Source organism: Brachycentrus maculatus, unplaced genomic scaffold (genome assembly GCF_059751285.1).
Source record: "Brachycentrus maculatus isolate JH-2025_06_01 unplaced genomic scaffold, ASM5975128v1 h1tg000592l, whole genome shotgun sequence".
Classification (NCBI taxonomy): Eukaryota; Metazoa; Arthropoda; class Insecta; order Trichoptera; family Brachycentridae; genus Brachycentrus; species Brachycentrus maculatus.
Genome location: NW_028281332.1, coordinates 201,901 through 221,180, shown reverse-complemented (window position 1 = coordinate 221,180; position 19,280 = coordinate 201,901). Strand labels below are relative to the sequence as shown.

General features: G+C 29.7%; 2 protein-coding genes across 2 annotated transcripts in view; one reads left to right on the top strand and one right to left on the bottom strand.

Annotated features, from left to right (window-relative positions):
• Positions 1–19,280, top strand: part of LOC148301189 (uncharacterized) — a 79,316-nt gene that overhangs the window by 4,709 nt on the left and 55,327 nt on the right. Inside the window, exons 2-4 of the mRNA XM_088273650.1 lie at positions 3,873–3,974; positions 18,238–18,346; positions 19,075–19,156. Of these exons, the coding sequence (XP_088129776.1) occupies positions 3,873–3,974; positions 18,238–18,346; positions 19,075–19,156 (293 nt within the window). The remainder of the gene's footprint in view (positions 1–3,872; positions 3,975–18,237; positions 18,347–19,074; positions 19,157–19,280) is intronic.
• Positions 15,134–15,658, bottom strand: LOC148301197 (uncharacterized). Its single transcript, XM_088273678.1, has 2 exons — positions 15,549–15,658; positions 15,134–15,464 (listed from the first exon to the last, which is right to left on the bottom strand). Exons 1-2 carry the CDS (start codon positions 15,656–15,658, stop codon positions 15,134–15,136), a joined length of 441 nt encoding a protein of 146 aa, XP_088129804.1.

Here is a 19,280-nt window from a genome sequence, read left to right as displayed (position 1 = left end):
GTGTGTGCAATATGTAACTTGTGTTTCCCGTGATTGACAACCATACTCAAAAAGTATAAGTCAAGAAACCCTGATTTGTGAACAAGGGTTTGGACACACTTAAAATATTGTGAAATAATATTGAAATTATATGATATATAGGCTGATTTAGTCACTTTGTACACATTAATAATCGTTTTTCTACCCATTATTTTGACTTCTTTTATCAGCTTTTATTTAGCGGAGACCTTTTTATTTAAATAAATGCAAAATATTTACAGATTTATTTTACATACTGGAAGACGCCTAAAAACATGATTTTCAATTCTTTATACAGTTGTTTTTATGACCAGTTATTTTATTCAAAACATTTTGGGTAGGCCCAAAATACTGTTGACCAGTATTATTACCAATACAAATTTACTTGTTGTAATTATATATAAGTATTGTAGCAATATTTTTTTTATTAAAAAAATATTAACAAACTTCTTTTACGAAGATTCTCGTAGAACATTTTTGAATGTTTTAATGCTTGGGGTGTGAGAAATTTTAATTTCAATTACTTTTAACTATTTAATACTTACGCCTTGAGCTTTTAAATTTTCGGCTTTTACATAAATTAACTTCTTTTGGTACAATCAAGATAAAAGCTTTTTTTGCAACTATTTTTAACTATCTTCGTTAGACTTAAATGTTTAAAAAAGGCAAAAATATATTTCACTTTTATATATATCATGCTTATTTAAAAGTAAGTTTTCAGGCGTCGCCTAGTATAAAAAAACAATTTAGTAACGAATCTTACAATTGTTTTATATTGGAAATAATTGATAGTACCAAGCTTTTCTCAGCTTCCTCAGCTTCTACATATGTCTAATAACATTTACATCATAAATTTAATTTTCTGTTTTTTTTCACACATCGGAATCACATCCTAAACCATCTCAATACACCTTTCTTAGTTTTATCAACAATGCTTATCTCAGCCTTACAATATCTTTATATTACCATTCAAGCATCTATAACACATTGTTTTGCCACCCATTTGTCTGAGAGATCGCCTTTCAACTGCATTTAGTCTGCTTTTACCGTTAATTTTCCAACTCCATGCTTCACCTCTATACATTAGGATTAGTACTAGGTCCTGTGTACTGTCAGTTAAGATTTCGCTGATAGGTTTTTTTTTACTATGATTGATTTTAGTTCAACATTTATTATGTTCCAGCATTCGCTTACCTTTCTACATATATCCTTAAAAAACTTTCCATCTCTAAAAAACATATTCCCCAAATACAATATATTAAAAACCCCCCTACAAATCAAAATCAATCCTTGGGCCTCATAGAGGCCTCTTTGGGAGCTATGGGATAAACGATCAAAAACTGATGAAATTAAAACATGAAAATTATAATACGTTTGCATATAAAAAGTTCAATTGTTTACTGAGTATTATATTACGTCATTAGGGGTGTGGAAATAGGGTTAAGGGAGGGTTTATCATTATTTATGACACCTTAGACACGTTATCATGTCAACATTTATACAAGTTGTTAGTGGTTGATGACAATACTCGTAAGTATCTACCTACTTTCATACTTATTCCAGCAATGATCAAATAAAACGATATTTTGCAGTCCAATTTTTTTTATGGTTTTGTTTAAACTTTGCAGTTTGCTTTCTCAACAAAAATGAAAATAAATATTGAATTATGGGGATTCACAGAGCTTGCAACCTATCATAGGCTGGTGATCAATTTATCACGTAAGTGATCAATTTATACACGTGTAACATTCGCTGTTCCACTCATGATTGCTAAAAAAAATCGGAAATTGTAAATATCCTTTAATTAACACTTTATTTTACATGTGGCTTTTCAGGACGAATGTTTTGATTTTATTTAGAAGAACCCTGTAGATACTCAGACTTCCGTATTCTTCTTCATTTTTTTTGAGATGTCAATACAAATAACTCCGATGTGGACAAACCCAGATTTTAGAACAAAGAATTGGATACACTAAAATTGTTGTGAAAAAAAAATTGTGTAATTTATCTTAAACGTGACCTCACAGTTCTCTCTTTTTATTATGTTTATCTTTTAAGTTTATCTAGTATAAAACATTTGGACTTTTTTACATGACAATATTTTTAAAATCCAAACATATCTTCTTAAATTAGTGTTTTAAAAATTTTTGTCTTTTAATTTTTTTTTTAATTTCTTTAAAAAATACCTTTTTCGTTTAAAAAAATTTTGAGTGTGTCCAAATACTTGTTCACAAAATCTGGATTATCTCCAATTACAGGAGTTATTTTCATCTCACCAATAGATGTCACTTGTAAAGTTCTAGTGATTCAAAAATAATGTTTCAAAATTGGTTCATATAAATATATAGAACTTCCAAGAATTTGAGAAGTGTGTTTGTCATAATGGGCAGTATTTGTGAATGTTACACGTGTGTAAAGTGATCACTTCAACCAGCCTATGATGGTCGTCAGCCCCGTAAATGTCCAGACTTCCATATTCTGCTTCATCTTTGATGAGATGTCAAAAAACAATATGTTTCGTTTTAATCTAGTATCTTGCATTCCTTTAATATCCACATAAAAATATCAACATTAATTTTAGTATAACTTTCTTCTTAGCTTGTATAAATATATATAATGAATAGTTAAACTTTATAAGCATAACATGACGATTTTATGCATATACTTATACGAAAATAATCACTGTCCACGATTACATATTTCTTTGAAAAACCCATAAGAATTTGAAACACAAAATACTATAAATATTTGAATCTCAAAATTACATCCATACATACATTATTTTTGATAACCCAGATTTGTTGGTATTGAGAAAAGGATACATGGTATAAGAAATCTTACACACGTTTTATCATATACATATACAGAAAAACATTTCAAAGAAGGGTTCATTTTAAAGACCACATCTATTTTTATGATCACATATAACGTCCACAGTGGTGTTATTTGATATCTTAGATGATACAAAAACACCCTTCGGATATATTTTTTTGGGTATTTTATACGATGCCATTTCTGACCCTGACTCTTGAATGGCTCACTGAAACGCTCGATTTCAGACATGGCTAAAGAAAGACTTATACTTATGGCATTTTACTAAAAATAATCTTTCAGTTAAAATTCTTATTTATTAATTTGACGTTTAATTTTTAAAACTCCATTTTAATTTTTGTGTTTTTTTTTTTTAATTCAAACATAGATTTTTTGAGTCTACTTAGTTTGAAAACATTTGTTAACACTCTTTGAAATTACCATAACCAGGCGATATAATTGTAACAATATTAATTTTTATGTGTTTTTTTAATAGAATACAACTTAGTAGACTCAAAAAACTAAAGTAAAGTTTCAAAGTAATGTTGACGATTAAGATCTACGATTTTTCACTTTGTATCGAGAGATATTATCGCCCACATCAATTTGAGTGTATCCAAATACTGGTTCAAAAATCAGGGTTTTCTCCACTTAGAAGTTATTTTTACATTTTTGTCATCTCAACAAACATGAAGAAAAATATGAAAGTCTGAGTATTCACAGGGCTTGTGACCTGTTATAGGCTGGTTAAGTGATAACTACTGGTTACCAGAATTTGAGAAGTATGCTTCTTATGGGTATATAGTTATGGGAAGAGTGGTGAATGTTGCACGTGAGGTAAAGTGTTCCGAAAGAGAACCAAAACAATTTTATCTTATAAAGAGGTCATCAGTATTATACCCATGGAGGGGTAAAATGACGGGACTTTGAGCCAATTCCATTTTAAACAGGTTTATTTTATATCCAAGTTTCTTATATGTAGGTTCGATTGTATATTAAAATGTTTTATGTACAATCCAATAAAAACATTGATTTTTTTTCAGAATGGGATGAATCTGTTCAGGGACCTCCTGCTGAAGTTGAAGTTAGCGTCCGGACCATACCAGGAGATCAAAACTCTACAGCGGAGTATCCCATGTTAGAAGGTCAGTTTACTTCATTTTTACTAATTATTTTGCTTTAAAGTTTTATGAATTAACACGATTAAATTTTTAAAAATGCAACACTTGTGTAAACCGTTGAGTTTATTCATGTAAATACGACTTGTTTTGAGAACTACAAATGTTTTCATCAAAAGGTGAAAATACAAACAAGCAAGTAATAAAAAAATTATAAGCCGATAGAGGTGAATCCAGTAATGACCTGAAGGGGTCACTTTAGGCTTAGGAATTTCGAAAGAAAATATTAATTTATGTTTTTTTTTATAATTATTTATTTCATTACTTGACCTTTAAATGTAAATGTACGTAATAATTTCGGTATGTGTGAATTGAAATAGTGATATTTGTTTAGTATATGGTTTCCAAATTCTGAAATATTATTACTAATGGGACCTTTTATATTAAATCTGTATTTACAGTTGTTTATGATAACATCTATTGTGCTCAAACTGGTCGTATTTACATTAATACACTCAAAAATGTATTTTAAAGTTTTATTTCAATTTAAATATTTGACTCATGCTATATTTACAATAATAATAATAATGATACTTAGACGTACTGAACATGATCAATTTTGAAGATGAATAATCTATCTCTCCTTAATAAATTGATACATTTCTTTGAAAATTCAAAATTTTCTTTGAAACTTCTTCTTTTAAAAAAATCAATTAATGGAATTAAGGTTTTGAGAGCTGTCATCAATCACCCTTTTCTTGTTAATTCCGGGATTAAGTGCTTTAATTATTATCTACTTCATTTTTCACAAAATTGAAATCTAGATGTTCACTATACAGCAGCTTTTTTCCAAAAAAACTCGTTATGTTACAAACACTTCTTAAAAACTGCAGTTGATAGAATTTCAGGAATACTCTTACGATTTTTTTCTCGAAATCTAGAATTTACTATTTTTATTAAATATAAATACCCGGACTTCTATATTTGTCTTCATCTTTGTAGATATGTCGTTGGTAGTACTTATTAACTACTTCATCATGGTTTACATTTCTTTACAGCATATGTTTTTGATGATTATTTTCATAGATTGTATAATAGGATCTAGAAATACGCAATATCCAGATATTTTTTTAAACGTGACTTGCTTTAAAAGATCGCATTGAAAAACCCAATTTTAATAACGATTTTTTTGAAAAAGGTATTTTTCGTTTTATTCGATCGCCCATAGCTATTCTATATTAAGTATTTATTTTTATTTAAATTTTATCTGTAGTAGAACCTTATGAACTGGAAGCACAATTTCAAAGAGAATGGGCTCGTATTACTGCCTCATCCTTAAAGAATAATCGTATATCATTAAGGGTATCAAACAGTTCATGGATACTTATACAAGAGGTCCTTGAAGAAAATTTACATTTCATTTAAATATCTTGTTTAGCATTTTGCGGAATAAAGACCTATAAAACGCAGCTGCTCTGAGCGAGTTGAACATACAGTAAGTAATTCATTAAACTTTTAAATATAGTGAGTTAAATCATGTATATTAGAGTTAAAAAATATTCGAAACTTACAAAAAAATACACCTATTCACAGACATACTCTAAATACTCTTTATTTTAAAACTTACTAACCGGTACGCCGCTTCTCCGTAGGGGTAGGCAGAGAGAATAGAATGCAATACCTATCTGTCTTATTCGCCCTATTCCTCATTCAAACCTGTCCTCATTCATCTTCTAACCCTTATCCGTACTCAATGGAGCATAGGGCACAACATCATATTGGTGCAGTATTATCTTTATCGTTACTTATATGAAGGCAAGGTAATCACTCCTGCGCTAGTGGGACCAGTTCAGGGTAATATCAAATAAATATTACAGTATAAAATCACTTACATTCATTTTGACCCCTCCTCCCCGGGAATCGAACCCCGGGCCACCAGCACGGTACATACTTATTCCGACTCTTGATCTGACCATTTTTAAGTATTTAAATACTTAATGTTACAAGTTTTCATGGTCTTTCTCTGCTTCAATTACCTATTCACCTTTTTTAACTGCTCTTTTTTCACTTATTGGGTTTTTTACTACAATTTTAAAATTATTGACTTCATACTTTTTTAATTATATTTCATTTGTAAATTTTTATCTTTATGATCCCCGAATAGTACAAAATAAACATCACAATATAATACAATTATCTGTATTTGAAAACTCTAGTGGGCAAAGAATTTTTCAAATTTTCTTATACATAAGTGTTTTTCATTTGTGAGAATTTTCGGTATTATATTAAGGTACGATAATTTCATAGAATCAAACAATGAAAAATAAATCTGTTCAAATTACAATTCTAGAAAGGTATTTGTTTAATAAGTGAAAAATAACTGAACACAAAATTTTGACATTATTTTTCTCCCTAATTCTCAGAAAGTAATAATAAGGTATTTTCACGTAAACAGAGGTTTATGTAAATGATACATTTGAAAAAACTTTTTTGAGGGATAAAAAACATTTATATAATTGCTTTCATACAGTTGCGTAGGTTTAAAAATGTATAAACATAAACATGGGATGTATTTTTGTCGAATATACAAGTATTTATTTTATATATAAAAGTTCTCCATATGTATAAATGATTCAAATGTATTATGTTATAAATAAAAATGTAAATATATTAAATGAATAAAAAAATATATATATAATATTGTGTTTACAGGGATTGCAAAAATGTGCCGAAAATCATACAAAATAAGTTTTAGTAAAGAAAACATTCATGTTAATGATATTTTTTTATATCTTAACATAAATAAATAAGACTGTGGAAGAAGTCTAGGTGTTTGCAGGCCTTGCAACCAGTAAAAGGGTGGTTTAAGTGATCACTTTATACACGTGTATTATTCAATGTTCTACCCATGATTGAAACCACACTACTCAAAATTTTGTAACACCCTTATTGAGTAAGCTTTTTATTTAACATAGACTATTATTTGAAAGACCTTAATGCAAGATCTTTATCTTACGTATATAAAGTGATCGCTTTAACCAGACTATGACGGGTCGTTAACCTTGTAAATATTCAGATTTTCATATTCTTCTTGAGATGTCCAAATTAAAATAAACTCCTTAGTGGAGAAAACCCAGGTTTAAGAACAAGGATTTGGGCACACTTGAAATATTTATTGTTAAAAATTAAAATTGTGTGAAAAAAACGAAGATTGTTTACAAAGACTAACAAAAAAGAAAAATAGCGTGGAGGTGGCGTGATGGTCAGTTTCTTAGTTTTTTTTTAATGTACAAGATTTGAACACAGCAGAAAAAGAAGAAGTTGGTTTAGATGTGAGAGCTTAGATAACAAGAGCTTCAAACCACTCTCATTTATTTTAACAAAGAAAAAAATTAACGCTTTGAATATAAAATTCGTTAAATCCATCTACACGAGTATTAATTATTTTTATGTTAAATTATTTACTACGTTAGTTGCTAAATTCTCGTTTCATCTCTCATCATGATAATGACCTCGGAAGCCATCTTCTAAGCGTTCCTTCAGGAGTAACTTCCCTACAGTTTAATTGTTTAAATACTTAATGCGAATTGTCTAATCCGGGATAACGCTAATATGTTTAGACTTCGAGCTTACGGAAAGTTTTGGAGTTTATTTAGAGTTGAATTCTACGACTAGAATAACACAACCAACAGGCGATGCTTATTATTTGTCATTGCTTCTAACTTCAACATCTATGCATATTTATTTGTTTAGGTCGTAAACTTGCGAACACTCGCGTGTACGAACTTCATTATAAATAATTAGTAAATAAAATAAATACTCGTAATTAATCACTTAAACTAGCCTATGATGACTCGCGAGCCCTGTAAATACCCAGAATTTCAAATTTATTACGACGTTTTGAGTGTGTCTAAATACGTGTTCACAAATCTGGATTATCTCCAAAAAGAAGCTTTTGTTTACAGTATTTATGACATCTTAATATGGATGACGTAAACGACGAAATGGATTAAATAAAAAGACGCCTGAAAACATGATTTGTATTTGATATTTTTTTTTCTTTTGGTATTGATTAAATGGTCTTCTCTTTGTATATACTATAATATATACACAGCTAGCGTTATAAACATTGTTTGACTCGGTCTGTCATAAGATCCCATGTATTGAACAAAACACAAGCTATGTTTGCATATATTTTAAAAATAATATCTAGACTTAATTGTGTTTTTACATGTTTAAAAAAACAAAACTTTATATCAAGTAATTTTAACCGAACCTCTTCTTTTTTTTCGTCTTTTTCTTCCTTTTCTTCTTGGTGTAGGCCTAGTAGCCTATTTTTTAGAGGGGTTAGCCTCCTGCGATGTAGATTCCCAATCTCTTTGGTGATCAACCTTGGGGTTGGCCGTGCAGTGCAATGTAGGGGATGGTTCCATTCTCCTCACGTAAACCATTGTCTTCTTTCTTGACTTCCCCACCTAACAACATCTTCGATCTTACATATTCCTCTTATCCTGTTGTGTCCAAACATCCTGACCTTCTTAACAAAATTTCCCTCCGTACAATTGAAATCATTTATTTTCGTAATAAAGCATTCATGTTTATTGTTGGTTTAAATGTTGGATTACGGAAATAGTTTAAGTTTGTTTGAGATGTATCAGTTTTCTAAAGTTCTTGAAATATGTGCAAGGGAATTTATTATAGTATTAAACATACTTGTAAGTCACGTTGCTAACGAATAGTCAGATTCTATATTGGCTTGTTCAAAACACGTGGGGGGTTGGTAATAACGTAAGAGCAAGACCACAAAAAAAACTATAAATCTGACGAAAAAAAATATTAATTGATTCAGTGACGATGCAGTCAATTTTTGGTAATATCCACCCATTTTTAGTTCAAGTTTAACTTGGTTAGTACCACTTTTTTTAAATCTATTGTGACAAGTGTTTTTAAGCAGTCCGCATCATTTTCAAACGATATTTGATGCGGAATACGAGTACGTTGAAACACAATAGATAGTAAGAAATAGTGGTATTTTCCATGTAAAACTACAATGAAAAATTTGATTACAATAATGAAGAATGAATAATGTTTTTTTTATAAGTCCGGGTATTTATTCGGCTAACGACTGGTCATGGCCTTAGACTTCCGTCTTTTTTTATATGAAAAACGCTAAATGTTTCATCTATAGTTTAAGAAAAACTAACTACCTAACGAATCACTATGTCTTTAGGGGTAGGTAGACAGAATAAAACACCACACCAATCTGTCTTTACAAACAATCTTCCCCTCTTTCATATTTATGAATCTCCTCATACATACCTGAAACCAAGATTATTCCGACTCCCATTGGACCACGCCTTAGTTTTTCTTGGTCCTCTTTTGCTTCTATTTCCAACAACATCCGTCTTATGATTTTTTTTGTTCTTTCTTTACTCATTCAATTCACATGCCCAAACCATCTCAACACACTTTTCTCAATTTCATATATAATGCTAATCTCCGCCTTGCATTCTTTCCTTTTATCACCATTCGAAAATCTAGCATACATCGTTTTGCTGCACTTTCATTTGAAAAATCGCATTCCGACTGTATTCAGTCTACTTTCATCCTTATTTTGCCAACTCCATACTTCATTTTCATATATTAGGGTTGTAACCAGGAGACGAGATACTTATATTATTGATATATCATCTGTAGGGTGAATAATCTAGTGTGTGATAGAATAAATAATGGTTTATTTTATTTTATTTTATTTATTTTAAATTTTAACAGAACATTAAAATAAACACATTTTGTAAAATGAATATTTAAAAAAAAGGTAATTACTCGTATAACATTCCAATTACAAAGTGTCAAATGAGTTAGGCAGACTGAATTGAGAGCTACCAATGTATTTTTTTTTAAATAAATATAATAATTTTTAATAATTTTTGGTAAAGTAAAAATATTTTTTTAAAAACATACAGCTATAAGATGTACAAGTCGAGAAGAGCAATAAAGTAAAAACAAGTCCTTAAGGCAACGGCAAAAAAACAGTAAACACATATAAAACAGAAAACATACGAAAACAGATACGTAGCCATGTGTATATTAATACGTAGTATCAATACATTGATACGTAGTATCAATATAAAAATATCTCCTATGTGAAAAAACCCAGCGCTGTAAAAAAAAATTTAGACACACTAGAAGTATTGTCGTATTTCTCATTTTATTAGGGATAGGTAACTTTTTTTTTTAATAAACTTTTGAGTTATTTTCTAGTTGACGTCCTCATATATTAAGGTACCTATGTGTAATCATTATTGAAAGCGATATTTCCTGGCTCACCCTCGTCTTCCGACTCCGTATTTATTTGACACATTTTTTGTTTGCTTTGTAATTATTTTGTTTACCCTCATAGACCAATAATCCGATGATGTGTTGATACGTAGTACATATTAATATGATGGGCCTTTATGGTGATTGATTAGATTAAATCGTGTGATTATAACTAGGCTTTTAAATAATTATATTATAAACAGCCTTATTATTTAATGAAAAACCACTTTTTTTTATTTCTCAGTATTTATTTTAATTTATTTAAGCTCTTGTATAGATTACATGCAAAATGAATAATTTAAGAATAATTTAAAAGCATTTATTAGGAAACATTTTGTTTCTATTTTTAATGGCAATAAACTATTATTTTAAAAATGTATTTAAAAATACCTAAACAAAACTAAAATATCAAAAAAAGTCCCGAAAAAAACTACTTTAAAAGCAATTATTATTTACAGTAACAACAACAACAAAAGGCAAGAAAATAAAAAGAAAACAATGAATATAACATGCGTTTGAATATATTTTATAACACTTTTACTGATTTGTAAAAAATAAGATAAAATACAAATATAACAACAACAATTACATTTTAAAATAAAAACATGGGAAATTGCAACATTTTTTGTACGCTCATAAATCTGGGTTTCCTTAATAAATCCTTGCTCACAAATCTGGGTTTCTCTATATATATTTTTTTATGTTCGTTCCAGCCTATGATAGGTTGTGAGTCCTGTAAATACACAGACTTCCATATTCTTCTTCGTCTATGTTAATATGGCAAAATATAAAAATATGGGAAATTCAAATGTTCGGAATTTTATAGCACCTTATTTATTAACTTAATAAAAATATTATTTTAGTAATTTGACTGAAAATACTTTCAAGTCTCTGAAAACGTGAATTTTTGAAATTCAGATCACGGTTTAGTTTGATAGCAATAGTTACGGAGCTCTGCTATTTCATATAATATAAGTTCATTACACCCCGAACCGTGACCACATTAGGAACGGGTGATAAGCCAAACTCCCTGAGGGTGAAGCGTGTAACGCAGTTACCATGTGAATCCTTCATCTCATAATATACAGCGTGTTATTTTTCAACCACGAAAGTAATCCCTTTAGGGAATTGAAAGCCAAAGGGTGCTTTGTTCATATTTTTTTAATTATCCAATAATCAAACACTATATGTTTTCATTTTATTGTATTTAAACTAACAACGATTTTTTCAAAGTGTATATTTAATATTCTCAATATTATTTATAATTAAGGCATTTACTTTGTGGTTAGTCATTTTCACTTATTTATTTTTGAAACAAAATTAGTATATAACCACTCACCGAGATTTTTATGTCTACCGGTTTCGAGACGTACCCGTCTCTTCGTCAGGACAATCACTAACACAGTATGCAAACAGTAAATTTATATTTGTATATATATATATATATATAAAGATATATATATTATATATGTATATTCAACGTAATTTTTTTCGACAAAAAAGAAGGAGAAATTGAGAAAAATCCAAAGAAGTGAACAAAATTTTTAAAAAAAAGTTTTTTTTATTATTAATACACCGTAATATTTACGAATTAATAATGTTATTTTGTTCAAAATTTGTATCAAGTACGTAAATTCCATTATTTTTTCAATTCTTTCTGCCATAGTAAATATACATCCCTTGTTTTGGAATTTCATTCATCCGTACAGAATTTAACTATAAACTACAAGTTTCCTTTCAGAAATGCTCGTATCACTTTAAAACATACTACAAGCACTAAACTATTTCAAGCTGTGTATGACGTATTAAATCAAACATCCATATGAGAAGAAAAATTAAACATAATTTAAAATTGTGAAAAAAAAGCGAAATTAATTTTATTATAAATTCTTCTTCTTTTAACCTTTATCCGCAACCAATGCTGCATAAGGCACTGCATCGTTTTAACGCCGTCTTATCTTATTTTTTACCTTTATGATGCTCACTCCTGCGCTTCGGTGACCAGTCTAAGGTGATATTTAAAAAAAGTATTAGAGTATAAAATCACCAATATCTATATGAACCCCCAACTGGGAATCGAACCCGGTTCCGAATTACACCACAGAGATACGAATTTTTGTTTTTAATTAGATAAATCTAAGTTTGTTTTTGTATAATGTTTAAAACACCACTGATATTTATGCAATTTATTTAATTTGATAATTAATTATTAAATTTTCTGATTCTACCATATTTCACCTTGTCGCAAACAATGTTTTATGAATATTTTTCAAACATTGTTTCGTCTATCAAAACTTGTAGAAAGTTCACTTGTTTTCTGAAAGCTCATTTATTTCCAAAGGTTAAACCCTCCAGGGTAGACGAGAAGGGTTGTTAGTAGGTTCCTTACGGAAACACAAAGCCTGTCTTGTCTCCAACAATTTAGGCCAAATTACGCAACCACTTTTCTACGTCGCAATTAAATTAATTACTAATTACAGTTTCTGCTAAGCTGTTCCGGGTTAACTTGGTCTGAGGAATCTAAATAATAGGGCGGGAAATTAGGTCGCTATCACACAACCAGTAATCGTATCTTAATCTCACACGACCAGTAAAATTAGGGTGAAATCAGACGACTAGTAATTTTTCTTAATCTCACACGACTAGTAAAATTAAGATGCAATGACACGACTTGAAATGATCAGCACGCTTTTCTGCCGTATTGGAGGTCCCGGGTTCGATTACCAGCGGGTTCAAATAAATATTTGTGATTTTATACTCTAATACTTATTTAATATTACTAGTGGAGGGCTGATCACCTTTCCTTCATGTGTTAACGATCAAAATAACACTGCGTTTATATGATGCAGTGTCCTATGCACCATTGGTGTGGATGAGGGTTCGAAGAAGTAATCTTATCTTAATCTTAAACGACTTGTAAAATGAGACACTTCCATATTATTCGTCATCTACGATGAGATATCATCACGACCAATATCATATTATATCGAAGAATTTTACACACATTTCATAATGTATATAAAGTGCTATATTATACACGACTAGTAATCTCACACAACTAGCAAAATAATGCTGTAATAACACGACTAGTAAAATAATGCTGTAATAACACGACTAGTAAAATTATAACGTATGACACAACTTAAACCTGCGTATGGTAGGTTATAAGCCCTGTAAATACCAAGACTTCCATTTTTTCCAATCATTGTAGAGATATCAATATAAATATGTATTACATATATAATGTTATATGATAAAAATGCGATATATTTCGGGATAAAAAACCATAAATGTTTTTAAAAATTACGTATTTCACGACCATTACATGTCCAGAAAAGTTTTCTTTTTAGTATAATGCAAATATACACACAATTCAGGTCACCGTACTCAGTTTTATTATTTTGTTCACTCATAAGGACGAATTAACTCCGAAATAATGTCTCAGCATTAAGGAGAATTGTCTAGTCGACCATTCGAGAACTGTTGGGTGAAATTGTTCACGAACCTTCCTTCACTCTGAATACAAACATGAATTTAGAAGAAAATTCTTCATCTTTTTAGTGAGCCTCTACACTGTAAAGGTTGGCAATCATCATGGAAATTATTGCCATAAAAAGAGACTAAGTATTAGAGTCAAACCAAAATTTCATGTTTTACCCTTTAAACATAGACCACACAACTTGTTTCAATGTATCTTAAGACGGGAATATCGTAAAATGTACGACGATAAGAAAAAAACTCACATTTTTCCAAAAACGTTTACCTAAAAAAATAAAAATTATAAGTGCGACAAGTTTTTTTGAAAATATTATATTAAGTACCAACATGAAATATCGGAAAAAATTAAGATTCTTTGCTAATTTTTGCTACATTCTTTACATGCGTTGCCTCGATACTCCCGATAAATTGAATATCCGTCGTAAATTTCTCGTAATCTAGAGTTTAAAATGTGTAAATTATCAAATTATTTGGTGAGTAACTGACAAATTGATGTCAAGTTTCGTTTTTTTTAAGTTTTCGGTGTAAGGTTCCGGTTTGGATTTCAATTTAAAAAAAGCTAAAATTAAATTTAAATTTAAACAATATTTATTTATAAAAGTTTTATATTCATTCGTTTTATTACTCCGAATAATTTTCAGTTCAACACCCGTCAATTATTAAGGCAAACTGAAAAACCTTCATAATAATGATATGTCTAAAACGAGACCAGATTAAATTTCTCGAAACTATTAAGAAATAAATATTTAGCCAGACAGAAAAAAAATAATGGAATAAATTAATGATACTACGGATATAACTGAATATGACAGAAGCAATCTCGATTGACAACATAGATATTGAAACTACCTATGATATACAAAATAGAATAAAACGCATACAGAAAAAACAGTCAAAGACTGAAGAACACATTTATTATTACATAAAATTGTTATATATAATCAAATGTTATTTAAAAGTTAATAATATATACATAATATTATTGTACCAGTATAGATGTACTGTAATCATAGGTAGAAATTTGCCAATAATAAGAATATTAGGTGGCATAGGGTGGCACGTTACGTAACTACTGTAATGTAAAGTAAAAAGTCAGTGTAAAGTCAGATATAGTGTTTGACGACAAATTTCAGTGTATTGTTTGTATGTAAATGAAGAGTATGATGGTTTAACATATCTGGTTTTCGTTGTTTATTTTTTGATGAAACAATTACTTTAAGAACTTTAGTAGTTTGTAATTTTATTTTAAAAAATCATTAAAAATATTCACACATTTCAACCTCTTGTTAATTTAGATTTATTAAAGTTGCATATGTATAATGAAATAAATTAACGTTAATTTACATTTCAATATATTTAGATTGATTTCAAAACCTTATCAACTTGGGTTTCTTTGAGTTTAAATTAACACTGTCTTCCAACCTGGACCGCTTCACGGGTCGGCTAGTAAAGCCACGATTCGTAGCAAAGTTGATGGTATTTCCAGCATTGAAACCAGATACACCGTAGGTCTTCTTGGTCTCTTCTTTTGGTGGATCTTCAGCATTGCGAAATCTGAGCAAGTTGAGTGGATCACACAGCCGGGAGACAGGCTTGTACCTGCGTAGTCTGGTTCTCAGGACCTTGTCTCCCTTTATGACGTCAGCCCAGATGGTATCCACCTTGGAAGCAGTGGAGAGAGACTTGTCATCGAGTTTCCTGTAACAATTAAAACAAATGTTATGAAAGGTCAAAAACATAACAATTGCAGAAACTGTATATACAAGATTCAATACTTCATACCTGAATATGATAGAAGCAATCTCCATTGGTAGCCTGGATATCAAATCCGTATAGCCAGTGACTACACGAGAGACTCCCATGACACACAAAAGAGAATAAAACGTATCCATAGTTAGTTATATGTGATACAATTTGTAAAGTTTTTGAATAATTCACAAAAAAGGTCTTTGGGGCTTGGATTTTTCGATACCGTGTCGCAAACACTAATACAGTTATCTATTGTTTTGAAGTCACCAAAATCCCGTTATACGTATTTTTAAAAACAAATAAGCCTTCTTTGGTGTGAATAGCATCAAACTTAAGGTATTCGTGTAAGTTTGTATTTTATTAATGATCAAACGTATATGTAGCAAGGTTTTCTCTTTTGTGTGTATTTTTTCACCTTTTTTTCCATAATTTTTAAGTGCTTTTTTTTCGAACATCTCAAATCACTTTTAAATTCAATGAGTAAAGCATAACAATTTTATTTTTTACTGTTTCAACAGTAACTTTTGGGAATAACATGATGATATGAATATAGAAATAAAACACTGAACATGTGTAGTTTTCGGAACTAGTCGTCATACAAGTAATTAATTTTTATATTTAAAGCAAAAGAATATTTCGGTGTGATTTGAAACAATGGATTTTTCTTCGGATAAATATCACAGATAAAGCCAAGATTAAAAAAAGTAATCAAGATATTTTACAAATACCTACCTACTTTAAGCCATGAATGTGGCGTAAAATAGAGACATCGTTATTTTATCAATGCGGACAAAAAATGTGTTCGGCCCTTAATACACACGTATTCGACTTTATAAGTACCATAGTAAAATATGTTTGTTTTTATAAACTATTTCTCAATGCTCAAGTATCCCGGATAATCCACTATCCAGTCAACCCGACCCCGGAAAATCCGGAGTGTACCATACAATAAATAAATACTTTTTTATTTGTAAAATTAAAATGTAACTTTGTTTTAAAATCAATATAAATATTTTATTATAACTTAATTACAATGTCTACCGGTTTTGAAGCTAACTGCTTCATTATCAAGACTGATTAATACGTTTTAATCAGTCTTGATAATAAAACGGTTAGCTTCAAAACCAGTTGATATTATAATTAAGTTATTATAAAATATTTACAGTGATTTTAAAACAAAGTTACGTTTAATTTATAAAATGTAAAATCACAAAGTTAGTGCTTCAAATATAAATTATACTTCTTTTATTTTGCTTACGTTTTTATTCAAGTTAAGTTGAAGATGTTTTTTTCATTAAACAAGGTTTTTTTCTTCAAACTATGCCCTTTTGAGTATTTTAATAATATAATGATAAAAAACTCATGTTATTCTTTTACTTATCCTTATTAAGGTACAAATTTTATTAATTTTCCTGATAGTTTTTTTTCCCAAACTACTTTTTTTACTGATTACTTACACAATTCGGCGTCATAAGCCTACTGATCGATCCGCACTTTAAATAATTTAAATTCTTATATTTAGACTTGTAAACACAGCCGAAATTGATTATTTCCAAAGTATATTTTATCTAGTAAAATAAGTATGTACGTTCAAACACTCTTTCAGTTGATAAGGTATATATTACGTTTTTATAACTTTTGTTTTGAGGGCTTCTTTTAATGAGTAATGTAGGATGCCAACTTTTAAAATATCAAACAATTTTTTAGTATGTATCACTTAAAGAACGACAAAACTGTTTTATGATGCGTATTTCGATCAATTCAAAATCTAAAATATTGGAAACAGCTTAATGGTGAGTTAATGTTTTAGTTAGATCTAGTCTTATTTATACATTATTCAACAATTTTGTTCTAATGTGATTTTGGTATCTGATAAAATATAATTTATTATTTATATTCAAAGCATTTACTTTGTGGTCAAACATTTTAATTGATATTAGTAATGTTAGTAAATAACCACTCACCGACTACTTCTGTCTACCGGTTTCGAGACGTACCCGTCTCTTCGTCAGGACATACACTACAATTTAACAATCATGCGAACAACACTACACCACACCCACTTAGTACTATTCACATACACTATCACTACACATGCAAAACATGCAGAGCGAGTTGTTAGTCCCACCATGCTTTTGGGAAACTTCCCAAAAGCATGGTGGGACTAACAACTCGCTCTGCATGTTTTGCATGTGTAGTGATAGTGTATGTGAATAGTACTAAGTGGGTGTGGTGTAGTGTTGTTCGCATGATTGTTAAATTGTAGTGTATGTCCTGACGAAGAGACGGGTACGTCTCGAAACCGGTAGACAGAAGTAGTCGGTGAGTGCTTATTTACTAACATTACTAATATCAATTAAAATATAATTTGATCAAAACGATCGATGGTCAGTACCTACCTGGAATAAAAATAATAAAAATTATAATGTGTATATCACATAGTATTCGCCTTCGTAGTGTATTAGTCAGTACGCTTGGCTACCGTTCTGGGGATTCCGGGTTCGATTCCGTTAAGATATTATACATATGTTTTATCATTACATACGTTTTATGTATATGAGAATATCCATAAACATATGAGTATATCCATAAACAATGGCGTGCATAGAGTTTTAAATGAGCATAAGAAGTAGCTAATAAGATAACATAGGATAATCTTACTATGGTAAAATTAAAAGATTTTATGTGCGTTTAATGGTTTATTTTCCTAATATTTCTACAGATGGCAGCGGTGTGGTGGTTCGCGCTGAAGAGGCCATGATAGTTATCCTCGTACTTCTTCTTTGGGTTGCTGCTATCGCCCTGTTTTTTAACAGATGGGGGAAGATAAGGTTCGTCTTTTTACATGTATCTAATATCCAAACGGTATTTTTTTTACTTAAATAGGTACTTCAAACATACCTTCTTCCTTCTTTCTATTTTATATTTTATTATATAAACACATGAACTTACTAAGAAGAAATATATGGATTTTGGTAAAATATTGTTTGAAGTACTGGAAGATACCTTACATATTTGTTTTAAAAAATGGTAAGAAATCTTTATCCAAGCATCGTGTGAAAAACAACTAATAAAACCACATAAATAATTACAGTCAAGTCTTGTTAGAACATAACATTACCTAAAATAAATTTCATAATTACCTAATTAACCGATACAAATTTCTCTCAAAAGTTAAATCAGCTACCTCTCAAAAGGGCGAAGAAAATTATTTTTAATAAATTTAACACATTTTAAAACAAATTATATCAATTAGAGAAAAAAAACTGAAACTGTTCTTCAAAAACCGTTTATTATTAAAAATTATTTTGCAATTTTAGAAATTATCAAAACCGTTTTTTTGTAATCTTTGTTTCAGTTTACTGAAAAATCATGACACAATACGCAAAAGAAATAGAGTGATTTATTGATTGCTTTAAAATGAAATGAATGAAAATTTTAAACAGTTTTATGAAACATATTTTTTTGTGAAACGATAGAGTTCCAATCGTTTTTGTTATTGTTGTTGTTAAATTCGATAAGTCCTATTCCAATTTCAATGCTAGCTGTTTATCCTCAGGATGTTGGAGCCCTATCAGCCAAAGTTTCAGCAACAGCACAGGCAAAGCTGCGCCATGGTCGAGTCGCAGAGTATCCTTCCGGTAAGTTGTATTTCTTTATCTAACGTTATTCTCGATTCGAAAAATATACAATTTTGATAATTCCACGTTTGACACATGTTACGTTTCTCAATAATACTAATTTTCAAAACTACTAACTTTACAT